Consider the following 19,112-nt stretch of genomic DNA (forward strand, 5'->3'; position numbering starts at 1 on the left):
GTTGTCATGTAACATTGGAAAGAAATGACAACTGACAGGCATGCGGGCTTGTGGGTGCGACGTCATTTCCACCACACGTCACGTCGGCAACCGCAAGCTCTGTGTGAGTGAAACAGACGTGTGGGCGAAGCGATAAAAGCCCCCACACCAACCTAGTCCTACATGGCATAGAAAATCTCACCAAGATTTTCAAGATTCGTGCAATCACAAACGGACGCAATCCATGCGTGTGGGCGTTATCTTTTCGGTTGTTGTAAACATTTGAAAAAGTGTTTCCTGAACTTTTTTTTTCATATATAAAAAAAGAAAAACTATTTTTATATGAAATTCGCAAACATCTTTACTTTCAGAGTTAGCAGGCCAAATTGGCAGGGAGACCCGCTGCGAATAACCATTCCCTGTCCGGCCCAGCTTTGAAAACCTCGTCGCCTACCTGTTCCACACTTCCTTCGAAAAAATGGGCGCCGCCGCTGTCCTCCTTCGCGCCGCCCTCCGCCGGAGCCGCCCCGCCGCGGCAGCTCTCCTCCTCCCCCGCACCCTTCCTTCCCCGCCAGTTCCGCTGCCTCCCCCTCCTCTCGGTAAGATTCTTCTCCCATCCCAAACTAAACCCTTCAACCCTACTCGTCTCACCGTCCAGCTCCCGGATGCAGCCCGTGCTTTACCTCTACTCCCGCGCCTTCCATTCTCCGCCGGCTTCTCGTACACCACCGTTGCAGAGATATCGGAGGCCCCTGCGAAGCCCAAGGGCAAGCCAAGGAAGAGCCCAATGAAGCAGTCCCGCGTCGACTTCACCAAGGTGGACGCGGCGCTTCTCCCCACCATCATCCTCGTCGGCCGCCCCAACGTCGGCAAGTCCGCTCTCTTCAACAGGTGAGAGGCGATACACGCGCTTAGTTCCTGCGTAGCTCCATGGGGTAGCCATTTCCACAAACACCTTTAAGGCACGGCGTCTTCTTACATATTCCATTCAACACGCACTATCCGGAGTAATTCCGAAGTGCTCATTCTGGCTAGCAACCATGCTATTGCATTGCTGACAACTATCTGCATCACTGGAAAACCCGTGATGCCACAGTACTTGACGGCTGCGACCAGCTCGATGATAATACACGCCAATTTGGCTATTTTCCATGTAAACCTTTCAGTTTGCATGTACATATTGTTGTGGTTACACCTTCTACTGGATTGCATTTGGCTATTTAACAGGTGATGTTGTTATGTTGTACTCCCTCCGTCCCAAAATTCTTGTCTTAGATTTGTTTAAATATGAACGTATCTAGTCAAGTTTTAGTATTTAGATACATCCATTTCTAGACAAAGTTAAGACAAGAATTTTGGGACGGAGGGAGTATGACATCTGCACAAAATGGTTGATATCATCGTGGTTGTTGTAGCTGCATATGGCATATTTCCTCAGGCAGCCCTCTGTAAGCTTGCACATGCACCTATATGTCTCCAACATAGTGTTCTTTGATACTCAATTATAGCTTCTATCTCTTCCGTACTACATACACCTTGACACCATTTGGTTTCCTTAGTCAGCACTATGACATAGTACTCCTTTTGACAAATGTCAGATGTTATTAACATCCTATTTTAAGTTAATGGTTTTATGCGAAGGAATTACGGGCTACATCGTTTTCCACTCTTATTCCATTCACCTTTTTTTTTACTCTGTACTGACTTTTTTGATGAATGTATTTAGATTAATACGGAGGAGGGAGGCATTGGTGTATAATACACCTGGAGACCATGTCACCCGCGACATCCGAGAAGGAGTTGCCAAGCTTGGAGATCTCCGTTTTCGTGTGCTTGACTCAGCTGGACTTGAGACTGCAGCAACATCTGGGAGCATTCTTGCTCGGACGGTTGACATGACAGGGAATGTGTTGGTCAGATCTCAATTTGCTATTTTCTTGATTGATGTGAGGTGAGTGTGCTTTCGTTTGTTATCAACCTATTATCATTGGAGTCAGGTCGATAAGTTGATACTTGTTGCATAATAAAAGTGTAATGGCTTTCTCAGGGATGGCCTACAACCGCTGGATCTTGAGGTTGGGCAATGGCTGCGAAAACATGCATCTGGTATACATACCATTGTTGCAATGAACAAGTCCGAGTCACTTGATGAACATGGAGTTTTGACCTCGGCTGCTGGAGAAGCCCACAGGTTGGGTTTTGGTGACCCAGTTGCAATATCTGCAGAGACAGGCCTCGGGATGGCAGAGCTTTATGAGACACTCAGGCCATTGTTTGAGGAATATATGTTTCAGCTTCCAAATAGTAAGTTTGTAGCTGTATCTTCAGTGACTTTGGTTCTGCTAGTATAAGATATTTGTTTTGATATGTAGTGACTTACTTGTAGTTCCTCTTATCTTTGCTTTCTTCCAGTACCATACCGATTGATAAAACTGATACACTATTCATAAGTGTGACGAATTTGCATAAATAGAAGATTTCAGCTAGGTATCAGAATTGCCTATTTTTTTTGCCATATCTTCATCCACTAATCCTCTCTCCATAATGGATCTGTTCAAGTAGAAATGGAGAGGTTTGGGCATTATAGTTTATAAATCAGTGACAACAAACCACCACCTATTGAACTTTGGAAACAGCATATTCCGTTTTCTCAAGCAATAAGAGAAATTTATGATCCTGTACCGTTAATTTCTGGAGGGAAAACCATGATGCCAATGTATGTAAATATCATTCTTGGTTTTGTCACGTGATAGATGGACTAAATCAAGATGACCCTACCTCCGAGGCTGAGGCCAACGAAGGTGATGAAAGCAAGTTACCTCTGCAGTTAGCAATCGTGGGACGCCCTAATGTTGGGAAGTCGACCCTACTTAATGCCTTGTTGCAAGAACAAAGAGTTCTGGTTGGTCCAGAGTCAGGCTTAACAAGGGACTCCATCCGGGCTAAGTTTCAATTTGACAACAGAACTGTATATTTGGTAAGTTAACTTGCTATATGACAGTTTAATAGTATCTTTTGGATGCTTTTTCCTATATGGCCATAGCTGCCGTGTTAGAGCTTACGACATAATGTTCATTCAGGCTGTCTCCATTTTCATGAATTGACCTTTTCTTTCTTGTTGGCGATGCAGGTGGATACTGCTGGTTGGATGGAAAGAGCGGGAAAGGAGAAAGGGCCATCATCACTAAGTGTGGTACAATCAAGAAAGAACCTGATGAGAGCTCATATTGTAGCTCTTGTGCTTGATGCAGAGAAGGTACTTACACTCATTCAGATGTACACTAGTCTGCGACCTAAAGTTCTGGCTACTATGCTCCCTTTTATCTGGTTAAGGGAAACATTTTCAGTGCTATTCTTTTTTGTTCTTTCTGAGGTCTTTCCGATTGCAAGTTTACAACGAGTTGATTCTACTGATTATGCCTGCATTATTGCCAGTAACTAAGTATTATGTAGGGGGGGGGGGGTCAACCACCAATTTCTCGATGGCATGATGGCTGACTGACCGTGAGGTTGATCTTCCGAATTCTCTATAATACAGAAGTTCTAACCCATGATGTTTACTACGGGATTTCTTGAAGTGCCACTTACATGATTGGAAGTAGCTCGTTGAACTCTTCCTCTTTATCATATGCTTTTTAGCTTGACTTCACATGATTTGTCTGCTCTCTGAACTAGGTTTAGACAATTGCACTGATTTTTCTTGCAATTTTGTTTGCATAATTTATTCTAAGTCTAAAGAGTACAAACCACATTGCACTGCATTTGCCATTAACCATTTTACACTTATGCTCTGCTATGGATTTCACAAATCTTGAGTCAGCACTGATATTAACAGAATAATGGTTGCTTTAAATCAGATAATCTGTGTGCTTTACAGTTTGTCGTTTCCACTTTTAGCAAGAGTACACAAGTATCTCTTGATTTAACTATGTGTAAATTTGATCATCTAGTACTAGTCCCCGTATGATATACTCCCTCCGATCCATAACAAGTGTCGCAGTTTTGAACTAAGGTTGAACTGACCTTAGTTCAAAACTGCTACACTTATTTTGGATCAGAGGGAGAATTATATAGTACTTTTCTTGTGGAGTACTTAACCAATTCCTTGCTATGGTTAACAAGGTCAGTGCTCTATAGTCAGTTCCGTGCACAAATTAGTTTGCACAAGATGCAGCATTTCATGTGTCCACCTCAAATCTCGTACGCCGTCATGCATGTTAAATGCAATTTTAATTGTAATGTGTGTACAACACCATGAGAAAGCTGTATGGATATGTAGATCGCAATCTCCAAAAACAGCGTGGATCACCAGGAAGTTATGATAGCACGGCAAGCAATCGAAGAAGGTCGTGGACTTGTTGTGGTTGTCAACAAAATGGATCTCCTTAGAGAAAATCAACGATTATTGGAGAAAGTGATGGATGCTGTTCCTAAAGAAATCCAGACAGTTATTCCTCAGGTTTGTTTCTAATAGTTTTGTTATTAGTTTGTAACATACTTGTCTTCGACATTGAAGAAATACTTATGATCATCCATCACTATGGTGCCTATACTATTATTTCTATATAACAAAATATGATACTCGTAACATGAATACTGGTAGTAAACGGTAACTAGCCTATAGGAGGTGTTTGTTGATAAAAATAAGTCCACAGAAGATTCCCTTCAAAGATTTAGTAATTGGTAACTATAGTCTATAGGCGGTATTCCTCGTTGATCCAGAAAAAACAAGATATTTGGAGCCTTTCATTTCTGATTAACTTAACCTTTTCTTTTCCCAATTCTTGTTATTTGAACACATCACAGTTGTTCTGGATAGCTTTCTAACCCTTTATTCACTAACTCAGTCAGAAAATTAAAATTTATGATGAGCTGCTTTCTTTCCGATGAAATTGATATTTGGTTGGTTGTCACACATGTAGATGCCTTACTTTGTTTGTTAATGGGAGTACAGAGACTGAGGTCATAGTCACGAAACTGCTTATCTTTTGACAGTGCTCCACTACTGCAAATGAAGAGTTTAAATTCCACTCCTTACCTTTTGTGTTTCAATAATGTGTGGAATGTCTTTTAGTAGTAATATCTGATGTCAATGCTTATTGGGGCCAACAGCTGGTACCCAAGTCCAGTTGGACTTGTATGCGGAGACGCAAGAGCTTGTTCTGGCAGGAAGTCACGCTGCCAAGTTCTAGTAGGGTTACATCAGTCTGAGTCTAGAGTTGGTGGAAGAGACCAGGAGGGATTCAGAGTATGTCGAAAAACCGAGCCTTAGTCAGACTGTTTTAGGTCCATGTTCAGTAGCACTAAGAGTTCTGTATGTAATCTTTTAATTTGCTTCACATTTTCTGATGGCAACAGTACATCCGAAAATCTTTGATCTTCTTTGTGTTGACAGGTTACAGGAATACCAGTTGTGTTCGTGTCAGCAATGGAGGGCAGGGGGCGGGTTGCTGTTATGCACCATGTTATAGAAACTTATGAGAAATGGTGTTTTAGATTGTCAACTTCGCGCCTGAACCGTTGGTTACGTAAGGTAAACATCCTGCTTACGTTACTGTTACTTAATTTGCACTAGGACAATGTCCGTGCATTGCAAGGGGATATAAATATTCTAGTACGTTAGCTTGTGATTTACCTGCCCATATTAATGCGATTGTGTAAACAAATGTTTATCAAATTCTGCCGGTGATTTACCTTATATTTTGATGAGAAGTTTGGTAAGTAAATTAAACTAGAATTGTTTCAGAAGGTAAATAAATTAAGGTGATTGATTATCATAGGCGGAAGGTTGGACGAAGGAACGGTGGGAAGAAAAAGTGAAACATGGAACCTTACATTCTTTTTGGGCGTGTTTGGTAGCCTGCATGGAGGGTGCATGAGGCCAAAAGTTCCCAATCGAACCCACTTTTTTGCTGTTTGGTAGAGTGCATGAGCTCTACTGGACTATGCTCAACTGATGCAAAAAACACCCCTCAGCTATGCTCAACCCAGCACCCCCATCGGGCCGAGCTGGGGTCAGCTATGCTGGCTTCGACCCACCTCTCCCCTCGAACGACCTCCCCCATCCAACCCCACCTCTCCCTCCCAGCCCATTTTCTCTCACGACCCCCCCCCCCCACCTCTCCCCTCGAACGACCCTGCCGCTGCCCCCGATCTACTCGCCGCGCTGCACCCGGTCTACCTCGCCGCCGCCGGTCTACCCCCCCCCCCCCCCCCCCCCCCCCCGCGCCGCCCCCGGTCCCCGCCCCGCCCCTGCTCTGCCCATATTGCCTGGTCAACTCATCGCCATCGCCGCCGATCTACCCCGCCGCCGTCCCCGGGCTAGCTCGCCACCGCTGGTCTATCCCACCGCCGCCAGTCCATCCCCCCTACCCTGGTCGCCGCCGATCTACCCCTAGCTCCCTCCCTCAATCCTTCCTGCCTTGTAGATCTCTGCTCAGATTTAGTTTTGTTGATTGCTTGTCATGCTGGAAAAATTGTATGTGAAATGATGATGTTTATTGTTCGGATTATGTTGAAACGGTGATGTTTATTGCTCGGATTATGTTGAAACGGTGATGTTTACTGTGTGAGCAGGAGACGCCTCGTGGCTACCAAACACAGTCTGAACTCAGCATGTTATAAGTCATACATCACTACCAAACAACCACACATGCATGCATACAACATGTCTCGACTTAGCATGTCTCAAAGGGGAACAACTATGCTAGAATGGGAACAGCTACCAAACACACCCTACTCCCTCCGTCCGGAAATACTTGTCCTAGAAATAGATGTATCTAGACTTATTTTAGTTATAGATACATCCATTTTATACATTTCTAGGACAAGTATTTCCGGACGGAGGGAGTAGTAGAGATAGAGATATTAGGGTGTGTGCTTAGTAGGAACAGCCATTTAAGTAGAACAGTAAGATCGTAAACATTATATTCGATCTAGAATGATACAGATAAGTAGGTGGATTTGTACGAGTACAGAGTAGAATGATTGTAGGGTGTTTTGGCAAATATTAGCGTTTTTTAGTGCTTTATCTAAGCCGTCTGTAATGGGCCATCTATGATACTATGTCTCAGTTCATTGTTTTACGAATAGTTATTGTTTGAAATGTTTGGTTATTTATCTTTCATCTGCATTGAACCTGCAACTTTATCATGTTTGTATTTGTGACCACTGAGTTCATTCATGTCAGACACTTACACTACTTTGACTGTTACCTCCAATTCCCTCTGACAGGTTATGAGTAGACATTCATGGAAAGATTCAGCGACACAGCCAAAAGTGAAGTATTTCACTCAGGTGAAAGCGCGGCCACCAACATTTGTCGCCTTTATGAGTGGGAAGACTGAGCTATCTGATACAGATATCAGGTTCTTGACAAGATCTCTCAAGGAAGATTTCAACATCGGGGGAATACCAATCCGGATCCTACAGCGTTCTATTCCGAGAAAAGCGTCGTCTTTCAAGAGTAATATCAAGAAAAGAGGATCTAGTATAAAAAGGATGAAAACAGACAAAAGAACAGAAGTGTCTGATCCCACCCAGTCATGATTTTACAATGTCACCGAAGCACCTGCCGATTCTCACAGAGGACCTGGTGTTTGTGTACCATTCATAATGGAAGTCATTAGTCATGGCCTGCATACTTCCGTTGGAGTTAAAGATGCAGAGGAGATCCCTATCATTATGCAGACTAGCAGAGGAAACACAAAACTGCAGCCTTTCAAGCAGAGCATATGGGCAGAAGAAAGGGGGGCTGAAGTGATCAGCATTTAAAAGTGAGCATGACTAGAAGCAAGCTTAGCGTTTTCGGTTTGCAAAGGGTTATGCATTTTCTCCGAGCATTGGAAAGACACGTGGTTACGGTTGAAGGCAAAACTTTTCAATATCATGCCAGAGAGACAGGTGGTTGGTATCTTGGAGCGTCCAAGTTCTTGTAAATTTATCGGGGAAAAACACATGTCCCTATATTATAAATAAGAGAATGCTCTGACAAGTATGAAATGTTGTTGATGACGGCCAAACTACGAGTTAGATGTGTTTGCATATATAATGGTTAATGTAGTCTTGCTGTAGACGTTCCCAACCTGACTCGACAATTTTCTTTTTTTGAAACGGAGGTAAAAACTTTTCTTCATCTGAACATTATAAAGAAGAAGAGAATTGCCCGCTTAACAATCTCGTTTGTTTTTGAGATGGACTAATCTTTGTGAAGCTCGTCTGTTGTTTCCTTTGTGATTGTGAAACTCAATTCCGTGAAGTAGCGCCGGTTCCAAAATTCTGGTGTTTCGAGTGGCACTTTGACCACAGTACAGTTTCACGGCCATTTGTATTCACCTGCATTTTATTTCTGTATATGACCAAATAAAATGGTGATTGTGGTTTGATATGTGTCAATGTGTGATGCCTTGAACCTGTCATCAGCGGCCTGGAATTCCGCTACCGAGCTCTTTACGAGATCGCTTTGCTGCGAGACGGTTGGCGGGGGAGAATAACGCGACACCTCGAGTCGGTTGCACGAGATAAGATAAAAAGCACGCGGTGCCGGTGCCCAACGCAACGCAACCCGGCACGCCGCACGCACGCGGAGGCGAAGGCGAGACGCAACGCATCCGGCCAGATTCCAAGCCCATAGTTGAACGACGGGCTGCACCTCCCCCACCCAGCCCCCCTCAAAAAAAGAGAAATAAAAAAAAAATTCACCGCGCCACCACCATCACCATATGCCAAGCTCCTCCTCCTCCTCCAACCCCTTCCACTGCTCCCTCACCTCCAAGGCTTCCAACCCCGCTCCCACCTCCTCCTCTCCGTCCCCCTCCGGCCTCCACCGCCCCGCTCCTCTTTCTCCTCCTCGTCCGCGCCCAATCTCAGGACGCAGCCGCAGCGGCTGATGGCCGGCCCGGCGGCGACCGGCGGTGGGAAGGGGGCAGCGGGAGGGATTAAGGTCGGCGGGAGCGGGGGGCCCGCGTTCGTGGGGCAGGTCTTCACCATGCTCGACCCCTCCGGGAACGGCCTCATGGCCGTCACCAGACGCTTCGACCTCCCGCACTTCATCGCCGACAGGTACCCTTCCCTAGTCCCCTTTCCAGCTGCTGCTTTCCATGCAGCTCTGCTTTGGCACTTAGTTCGTGATGGCAATATGGCGTGCCACGCGCTTGGGACTTTCGGTACTACAGTAGCAAATACCGCGAGATTTCGCTTTTGGGGGATTGAGGGGGGAAATGTGTCGGGCTTTAGCTGCCTTTTCGGTCGTGTGCTGGAAATTACACCTTTAGCGTAGCTGTGCTGGACAATACTCTCGGAAATATGCAGCCAACTGAGCTATACAATTTGAGATAAACATCTGGATCATCGAATATTTCATCATTTTGATATAATTTGCGAATCTACCTATAGCAACCAGGGAGTGTTGCTGTCTTTGAAACACATGACAAGTCAACATTCTACTAGACTACCTAGTGTTCCCTGTCAGGCCACAAGATTGAACCAGAAATGCTACCCTACATCATAACCCGACACAGTTTCACTAATATTGTAACCATAGATGTCTATGTGAATCTTTTGATTCCCTTCTATGATGTTTTTTTTTTATCTTGCATCGATAATCATTAATCAAAGAGGTTTGCTTCAGTACACCCCCTTAGAAAAGTACAAATTTCGATGCAAATCGATGGCGGGGGTTAAAACCAGTCACTTAAATTATAAGTGTAATATGGTCAATGTGGTGTGATGTGGAGCAGTAGCGCCCATGGAATCCACAACTTCTTCCTCTAGCGCGAGGCCAGGCCATCCATATATAGCGATGGGCATGAGAAACCGACTTCTCTGAGGATGGTATCCGAAGAAAGTGCACTGCCATGCAAGTAAGGAGAGGAGGCTGTGTGCCGGTTAGGACAATCGTCGGGAGGGCAGTCACACCCTCCAGCAAGTGGTCCATGCACACCCACTCTAGTGATCATGCATGCATGACCGGATCGACACAAGCTCGTTGTATTGTACTTCATCGCTGCTGGCAATGACTCCCGACTGATAGCACACATGATCAGTGATCATCCTCCGTTCTAATTGAACCAATCATGCGGCCTCGTTTTAGTGCTGACCAATAAATCAAACCCACTGTCATCCATGGATTGATTTGTATGTGTGGTAGCAATGTTCCAGTAGTTATATGGATTAATTTGGTCCATCTCCCAGTAAAATAACTGTGCGCCCACTGCTTGGATCATTCCGGCATTATCGCTGGAGCAGTTTAGTGCAGTGGATTTTCTATTCAGATCGTGGATGTGTTCCCACATACAACAACGCCTTTCAGTCCTAAACAAGTTGGGGTAGGCTAGAGTTGGAACCCATAAGATATCGAAACCAAGTCATGATTCTGGCACGTGGATAGCTAGCTTCCATCACCCCAGTCCATGGCTAGATCTTTGGTGATATTCGAGTCCTTCAGGTCTCTCTTTACGGACTCCTTCCATGTCAAGTTTGGCCTTCCCTGACCTGTCTTGACGTTATCAGCATGCCTTAACTGTCTGCTATGCACTGACGCTTCTGGAGGCATGTGCTGAACATGCCCAAACCATTTCAGACGATGTTTGAACAAGCTTCTCTTCAATCGGCGCCACCCCAACTATATCATGCATATCATCATTCCGGACCTGACTCTTTCTTGTGTGGTCACATATCCATCTCAACATGCGCATCTCTGCTACACCTAGTTGTTGGACATGTCGCCTTTTAGTTGGCCAACATTCAGCGCCATACAACATCGCTGGTCAAATCGCCGTCCTATAGAATCTGCCTTTAGCTTTTGTGGAACTCTCTTGTCATCCATGGATTGATTTGTATGTGTGGTAGCAATGTTCCAGTAGTTATATGGATTAATTTGGTCCATCTCCCAGTAAAATAACTGTGCGCCCACTGCTTGGATCATTCCGGCATTATCGCTGGAGCAGTTTAGTGCAGTGGATTTTCTATTCAGATCGTGGATGTGTTCCCACATACAACAACGCCTTTCAGTCCTAAACAAGTTGGGGTAGGCTAGAGTTGGAACCCATAAGATATCGAAACCAAGTCATGATTGTGGCACGTGGATAGCTAGCTTCCATCACCCCAGTCCATGGCTAGATCTTTGGTGATATTCGAGTCCTTCAGGTCTCTCTTTACGGACTCCTTCCATGTCAAGTTTGGCCTTCCCTGACCTGTCTTGACGTTATCAGCATGCCTTAACTGTCTGCTATGCACTGACGCTTCTGGAGGCATGTGCTGAACATGCCCAAACCATTTCAGACGATGTTTGAACAAGCTTCTCTTCAATCGGCGCCACCCCAACTATATCATGCATATCATCATTCCGGACCTGACTCTTTCTTGTGTGGTCACATATCCATCTCAACATGCGCATCTCTGCTACACCTAGTTGTTGGACATGTCGCCTTTTAGTTGGCCAACATTCAGCGCCATACAACATCGCTGGTCAAATCGCCGTCCTATAGAATCTGCCTTTAGCTTTTGTGGAACTCTCTTGTCATCCATGGATTGATTTGTATGTGTGGTAGCAATGTTCCAGTAGTTATATGGATTAATTTGGTCCATCTCCCAGTAAAATAACTGTGCGCCCACTGCTTGGATCATTCCGGCATTATCGCTGGAGCAGTTTAGTGCAGTGGATTTTCTATTCAGATCGTGGATGTGTTCCCACATACAACAACGCCTTTCAGTCCTAAACAAGTTGGGGTAGGCTAGAGTTGGAACCCATAAGATATCGAAACCAAGTCATGATTGTGGCACGTGGATAGCTAGCTTCCATCACCCCAGTCCATGGCTAGATCTTTGGTGATATTCGAGTCCTTCAGGTCTCTCTTTACGGACTCCTTCCATGTCAAGTTTGGCCTTCCCTGACCTGTCTTGACGTTATCAGCATGCCTTAACTGTCTGCTATGCACTGACGCTTCTGGAGGCATGTGCTGAACATGCCCAAACCATTTCAGACGATGTTTGGACAAGCTTCTCTTCAATCGGCGCCACCCCAACTATATCATGCATATCATCATTCCGGACCTGACTCTTTCTTGTGTGGTCACATATCCATCTCAACATGCGCATCTCTGCTACACCTAGTTGTTGGACATGTCGCCTTTTAGTTGGCCAACATTCAGTGCCATACAACATCGCTGGTCAAATCGCCGTCCTATAGAATCTGCCTTTAGCTTTTGTGGAACTCTCTTGTCATAGAGAACGCCAGAAGCTTGACACCATTTCATCCATCGCTTTGATTTGATGACTCACATCTTCATCGATATCACCATCCTTTCTGCAACATTGACCCCAAATATCGACATGTGTCCTTCTGAGTTACCACCTGCCCATCGATGCTAACTTCCTACTCCTCGTGCCTAGTAGTACTGAAACTGCGCTTCATGTACTCAGTCTTAGTTCTACTAAGCCTAAAATCTTTCGATTCTAAAGTCTGTCTCCAGTCTCCACAGCTCTAGCTTTCTATTAATCCCCGTCCGACTATTGTCGACTAGCACCACATTATCCGCAAAGAGCATACACCATGAGATATCTCCTTGTATATCCCTTGTGACCTCATGCATCACCAAAGCAAAAAAGATAAGGGCTCAAAGCTGACCCTTGGCGCAGTCCTATTTTAATTGAAAAGTCATCAGTGTCGCCATCACTTGTTCGAACACTTGCCACAACATTATCATACATGTCCTTGATGAGGGTATTGCACTTTGTTGGGACTTTGTGTTTCTTTAAAGCCCACAACATTATTGTACGTTTTCCCACATAGAAGTACTAAATTGCCATAGAAGTACTAAATTGCCATTGTAAAGAAAGAACTAAATTGCCCTTTTTAAATTTATCAAAGCTGTCACCCGATCTTGAGTAGTTTTGCTTTCTCTAGGGATCATATTCATGGCTCTTTTTGTTACTATTCATTCACGGGTCTTTTGCTTTACAAGTTGGTTGGTATACATGACATACTCTGTTGTGCGTTCATATAAAACAAAATGATTCGTGCAGCATAGTAATTGTTTTAAGTACATAAAGCACCACTGTTGGCTGCACACAATTTCTTAGGAGGTGTTTGTTTCATCAATTTTTGGACGTCACCTGTTTACCAAACAGAAAACGTTACACGTGTTTGTTGACTTGCCTCCATAATCACATTCCTCCGTAAACAGATCCACCCCAGCTATCGATGGATACCGCCCACACCCGACCGGTTCCACCCACGAGCCCTCCTTCTTCCCCCACGACTCCCTCTTCTCCTCGGTCTGTCCAGCGCTGCCGCCTCCCCTCGATCCCCTTCGAGTCCAGCGCCCCTGCCTCCCCTCAATCCTCTCCTCCTGGTCCAACGCAACCGCCTCCCCTAGATCCTGTCCTCCTGGTCCAGCGCAGCCGCCTCCCCTTGACCACTCCAGCCACCGGAAACGGCCTGCATTACCACGCCGCAACCAAACACGTTTTGATATTTCCATTACGGAGCTATTGCACCTGTAACTTGATTCCCCTTTACGTTTATATTACCACTCCTCAAAACAAACACCTCCTTAATGTGTGCTTGAGGAAGTATATCCATTTTTTTGTAAGTGGTGTCTATCAATAATAATAGATTTTAAAGGAGTTTGTCTGTACTTGGGGGGAGTAAATAAGTGTACTGTATTTGAAGCTTTTGTAATTTAAATACTTTGATGGGCTAGATTGCTCATCTGCTACTTCAAAGGACACGAGTTTTACTGTTGTCTGCGGCATATAATTATGTAATAGTTGTGATAATATTTTGGTTGCTCATTTTCTGTTCTCGAAATAATATGTTTCAGGACTCCTACATGGTTTAAAAGGATATTGTCACCACTGAAGAAGAGTGACAATGATCCAGTGTTTAGGTTTTTTATGGATCTGAATGATTCAGGTATTCTCATTATGAAATGTTTTGTTTTCTTTATTTGCCGGATGCATTGTGAATTTAATAATTATTTAAGTGGTGCACCAAGTTCTTATATTTTTCTTTATATTATTAATTCTTTTGGCTACATTATAGCCACAGAGCATTCTTCTGTACAAAACCTCAGAATATTTTGGCAACCTGGCATTTAGATGAGAGCGAGTCACAGTGCTCCCCGTCTTGCCAGCTTCCTTTAGTCAGGCCCAAGAAAACTAAGAAGTATGCTGAGCTGATGAGTAGTTCTGCATTTCTATTTTTTCCTGAACCCGAACCTGAGGGTAACCCCTCACACCCGCCCACACTCAAATAGATACACCAGAACTTGTACACCAGATGGTGAAGTGGACAGTTGCTGGCTCACAAAATAGAAGGTTTAGGATTGCCTGTTGGGCATGGTAAAAGCATTTCTCGGAGCCTTATTATCATGCATTTCTTTGTCTCTTATTGTCAGTATCATGTATTGAGCTCTATGCTCATTGCAAGTTTGGATTTCTTATGTCTACAAAATACAAATAACACTGTTGCTTAGCAATATTTCCTTCCATTAATGATACATATTATGACTGATTAGTGAATTCTGGATTTTACACAATTAAGTTCTTCAAATATTCAGTTATTTCAGAGAAATACTTTAAGCTAACCCGCTTCAACCTCTTCAGTGTCCTATGTTAAGCGGCTAAATGTCCCAAGTGGTATGGTGGGGGCTTGTCGACTTGATGTAGCTTATGAACATTTCAAGGTATATGGCAACAAGAAATTGTTCTTGTGATATCTATGCGATTCGGTATCACACTGATATTATATTATGCATGAATTTGTTTTCAAAAAGTTTGGTTGCTGAGCACTTCAAATCTAGTACTTGTTCATAGTATGCTACTCTATCTGGATAGCATAACCCAGTAGGGTTAAATTTTCATTTGCTACACAATATTGAGATGTGCTTGGTCAGTAATAAAATATGCTGTTATTCCATAATGTCTTGGTAAAACACTTTAAAATTAGCTTCCATGGATCTTTGAAGTCATTATAACTTTATAAGTGTAGGTGCTTATGTACATATAAATTTCAACTCCTAACTTCTATGTTTCGACACCAGATTCTTTCCTTACTTCTCAACATGGATGCATACGATAAGTTTTTTAAGAGTATTGACACCAACTGGCCGTGGTTTGAAATATACCACATTGACACTATCCAGACTGCAGATCACCATTTGAAAAAGTGTTTTTGCATTTCCAGATGCTATTTGGCTATTTAATTCCAGTTTGCTCTTTGAGAATGTCTATTCATTTGTTGCGCAACATAACAATATTTGTACTCTACAGTTAAATGTTTCAATAGTTCATGTCAAGCTCAACTTTTTCTTTATTCAACATTAAGTTTATAGCCTGCCTTGATATTATTGGCATTGAAAAACAGCATGATCTGCACGCGTCTTGGTTGCAGTTGCCGTGCAGCAAGCTGGTAGCAGTAATAGGCTTGTAAGTGCATATTTGGGAAGGTGTAGGATAAAGTAGAAAGAGCTTAAGTGTCCATGTTGGATATGCATTCTCCTTTAAAAGTTGAAACTAAGTAGAGTCCAATTAAATTAGGATTTAGGAATATAGTCAAGAGTTTCTGTTGTGATCCGATTTGTGAATCAAGTTAGCTGTTCTATATAAAGGACAAGCATGCACTCAGCTTTTAGGGCCAACAATTAACAAAGTTCCAATAAGTCTCAGAGCCTCTCTTCTTTGTTGGGAGCGAGGCCAGAGTGCCAGAGGCCAGATGGTAGTGGGCAAGTGCCCTATCCCCAGTCTTCGGACCATTATCCTATCCAAATTACTCGTTAGACCAAGATCCATAACAGTCGGGCTCTTATATTTTTCTGCATCATATTTGTAAATGTTATGCACTATGCTTGGTGTATTGTTATGGCCCAATACATATACACAAGGTGTGAAAAGTTAAAGAGGATCTCCTTCGATGTACCTTTTTTTTACCTTTAAGCATTGTATATATGGCATGTTGCGTTCAACGTATTCAGGAAAATTGTTGTTTTGCAGGAAAAGCCTCACATGTTCCAGTTTGTTCCAAACGAGAAGCAGGTTTGTGCTTAAATACTTCAGTTTTGCAGATAACATGTGAACAGAAACTAATTTTCTTCTCCTTTTAGGTCAAAGCTGCTAATAAGCTCTTAAAGTCAATCCCACAAAGGGGCAGAAGGAAAAAACTTGCTGGTGTACCTGTTTTTAGTGCTCAAAATTTGAATATTGCAGTGGCAACGAATGATGGAATTAGATGGTATGGATTAAATTCTTTATTCTCCATTGATCATTTCCCCACTATTTGGTCAGGTCATACTCATACTCTGCCGGCATGCTACCACCGTGTTCAGTTTGTGTTACGTTTGATGTGCATCTTTTTATGTGAGCAGACATTATGACAACCAAACAATGTTGCCCTTTTAATTAATTTCTCCAGAAATGTTACTCTGGAGATCCACTTTTCAGATTTACATTTGCTTCCTTTCCTTAGTTAATTCGTATTTTTGTCAAGTATGCTTCTGTTTAACAATTTCCCTTTTCTGCATGATATCCTTGGTTCCTGTCAAATGTCAATTAGGTTGGATTATCTGCATATGGTCCATTTACGCGTGCTCTTAGACTCTGCCATGACGTTTCATGTGTATTTATATTGATTCTTGTGCATACTAGATGCTTCTGCCTATGCCAGGAGAAAATAGGAGATCGTTGTGTCTTAAATATTTCATGAAAGCATAACATGAATTTGCCGCTCATGATTTCAGGTATTCACCATACTTTTTTGATAAAAACTTGTTGGACAATATTCTTGAAGCTTCAATGGATCAGCATTTTCATTCAATGATTCAAAACCGCCATATACAACGTAGAAGAGATATTGTTGATGATAGTTTAACATCAGAAATACTTGAAGAAAGTGCAGACAGCTTGCTTGAGCCCCCAGAGGTACTATGATCATTCAATGCATAGAAAATATTTAAATTCCTATTTGTAGACTGTTGGCCTCATATTTTGAGTAACTATTATGCAGATGCAAGAATTAATGAATGAGATTGGTCCAGCTGGAATACCATTAAGTGTTGTAACAAAAGCCGCTGAGATCCAGTGTCTTGATGTTGTTGATAAACTACTTCTAGGAAATAAGTGGCTCAGAAGAGCTACTGGCATACAACCACATTTTCCTTATGTTGTTGACTCATTTGAAGAAAGGTACCAATTCAATACCACGCTATATTAGCCTATTTCTTCTCTGTATTTCTGTAGAACTGTTCCTTCTGTAGTGACTTATGGAGGGAGGCTAACTACCCAAGTTGTTAAATTGTACTTTTAGAGGTTTTCCGTTACATTTAAGTGTGCATGACCTATTTTTGCATATTTAAATAAGTACAGTATCGTAACTTGATAGCTTGATGGGCATACGCATACGTAGTATAATAATTTGTTAAAATGCCAAGCCTTTAGGTTCATTCATAGACTGTTATTGTAATATAAGATGTTCTATTACCTGACCTCAAGGGTGGAAGTCGAACTTATCTTTTGGAGAGCTACAAATCGGAACTTTTGAAACTATTGAACAAGCAACATCCATCTCTTTGTTGTATCAGTAATAGCATAAGCTATTTGATTAGTGTCCATTATAGCCTTTGCATTGCCTTCATTTTGAACTACTAACATCTATATTTTGTTCAACCTTTCAGGACAGCAATTTCAGTTGACAGGATTGCTACCTCCTGTAATACTTCAACTGCCTCTAAGGATGCTGACTGCTGCCCAGTTGATCAGCAATCTCAAACTTTGGAGCCAAACGTTGATAGCGGCAACGACAGAAAACACAATAGCCGAGATCATGGCCAGTCTCACTTCCCATTTAGCAATCTACTTTCTAATATTTGGCCAGGGCATGATAGAACGTTCAAAAAGCAAGAAAATGACTCCAGATCCAGAAGGTTTGTTCTTTAATCGCACCCTCTTTCTCCTTTCTCGTTCATTGACATGCACAAAAGCACACGTTGTGTGGTGCATGCAGTTTTGGTGAAGTAATGAATTCCTTCTGATCTCACATGAAGTCACTTGATACTGGACCAAACATGGCTTAAATTCTATAGAGCAAAAAATGTTCTATAATCATAATTTATCCCACTATTGTTTGGTTAGGGTTTATTTGGAGTGTCTATCCACCTATTTTTGAGTCCTCTTGGTTTGATACACAGATATGATTCAAGCATGAAAGATGATTTGCAAGCAAACCCTCTTCTCCCCAAAATCACCATGGTTGGCATCTCCATGAGCGAAGGGGGACAAATGAGCAAGGCCAACCTAAAGAAAACAATGGACGACTTGACCAAAGAGTTGGAGCAAGCAGGCGAAAAAACGGTCTTCAGCGGTGAGAAAGATCCGCTGTTTGTTGCCAATGTTGGTGATTACTCCAGGATTACAAAGTTTAGTTCGACATGAGATTCATTTTTGGTACACGAGATTCATTCTCGCAAAGCACAAGTATGAGCACCTTCCTGTGCTTCTCATGAAGAGCTTCTGATTCATCTACTCATCCAGTCGACCCGGCGCATAATTGATGTCTTAACAAAATCAGCTGGACAAGTCAATATTTTAACTTCAGCGTCATATGGCGTTGCAAACGGCGTGAGGGCTAGTATGTATGTTTGTAAAAAAAAATTGCCCATGGTTTTGTCAGTACATGAGGATTGAGGAGACATACAGGCATGCCGGGGTTCTGCAAGACGTTCCTGTTTCCTTTTTCAGAATTCGACAGAAGACAGACAGTCTGCCAAAGGATGCTGTGTACATGTATAATTGGCATTTGCTGCCATTGTATGTACAACAAATTACTGTAAGGAAGTTTGTTGGTCCGAGTTTGTCATGAATTAGACGACATATTTGTATTTTATTCCCTCCATTCGGAAATAAGCAACGCTGTTCTAGTTCAGTGTCATTGAGGGAGTATTTGAAAATGAACAATGAATCTGTTCTAGTTCAGTGTCACTTGTTTCCGAACGGAGGGAGTATTTGAAAATGGTCAATGAATCGGATAACTGGAAGAACATATATATAGATCAAAACAGCTCATACTGATTTATATTGTTCTTACTTGACTAGAGAATTGCGGAAGGCTCCCTTTTGGACAGCTAATTTAAATTTTGTTT

The 19,112-nt window shown here is 42.8% G+C and overlaps 2 protein-coding genes across 2 annotated transcripts; both read left to right on the forward strand.

Annotated features, from left to right (window-relative positions):
- The first annotated feature begins 412 nt into the window (after window positions 1-412).
- On the forward strand, window positions 413-8,151 carry LOC123443225 (GTPase Der). The gene is made up of 9 exons (XM_045119542.1): window positions 413-578; window positions 651-870; window positions 1,706-1,930; window positions 2,027-2,283; window positions 2,733-2,956; window positions 3,110-3,235; window positions 4,259-4,438; window positions 5,375-5,512; window positions 7,213-8,151. Exons 1-9 carry the CDS (start codon window positions 458-460, stop codon window positions 7,525-7,527), a joined length of 1,806 nt encoding a protein of 601 aa, XP_044975477.1. The 5' UTR covers window positions 413-457; the 3' UTR covers window positions 7,528-8,151.
- A 609-nt stretch (window positions 8,152-8,760) lies between these two features.
- LOC123443226 lies at window positions 8,761-19,045 on the forward strand. Its single transcript, XM_045119543.1, has 9 exons — window positions 8,761-9,039; window positions 13,803-13,894; window positions 14,587-14,666; window positions 15,973-16,014; window positions 16,083-16,210; window positions 16,716-16,896; window positions 16,982-17,160; window positions 17,649-17,897; window positions 18,162-19,045. The coding sequence occupies exons 1-9, from the start codon at window positions 8,867-8,869 to the stop codon at window positions 18,403-18,405; spliced, it is 1,368 nt and encodes a 455-aa protein (XP_044975478.1). The 5' UTR covers window positions 8,761-8,866; the 3' UTR covers window positions 18,406-19,045.
- Window positions 19,046-19,112: the final 67 nt, after the last annotated feature.

The sequence above is a fragment of the Hordeum vulgare genome, chromosome 3H, assembly GCF_904849725.1.
Source record: "Hordeum vulgare subsp. vulgare chromosome 3H, MorexV3_pseudomolecules_assembly, whole genome shotgun sequence".
Lineage (NCBI taxonomy): Eukaryota > Viridiplantae > Streptophyta > Magnoliopsida > Poales > Poaceae > Hordeum > Hordeum vulgare.

Bases quoted from the DNA above. Each gene is read 5' to 3' on its own strand.
- LOC123443226 (XM_045119543.1), top strand. From the start codon at position 8,867: ATGGCCGGCCCGGCGGCGACCGGCGGTGGGAAGGGGGCAGCGGGAGGG. The intron at 16,015-16,082 runs GTTTGTGCTTAA...TTCTCCTTTTAG, and splicing joins TTGTTCCAAACGAGAAGCAG to GTCAAAGCTGCTAATAAGCT. The intron at 17,898-18,161 runs GTTTGTTCTTTA...TTTGATACACAG, and splicing joins AATGACTCCAGATCCAGAAG to ATATGATTCAAGCATGAAAG.
- LOC123443225 (XM_045119542.1), top strand. From the start codon at position 458: ATGGGCGCCGCCGCTGTCCTCCTTCGCGCCGCCCTCCGCCGGAGCCGC. The intron at 2,284-2,732 runs GTAAGTTTGTAG...GTCACGTGATAG, and splicing joins TATGTTTCAGCTTCCAAATA to ATGGACTAAATCAAGATGAC. The intron at 3,236-4,258 runs GTACTTACACTC...ATGGATATGTAG, and splicing joins TTGTGCTTGATGCAGAGAAG to ATCGCAATCTCCAAAAACAG.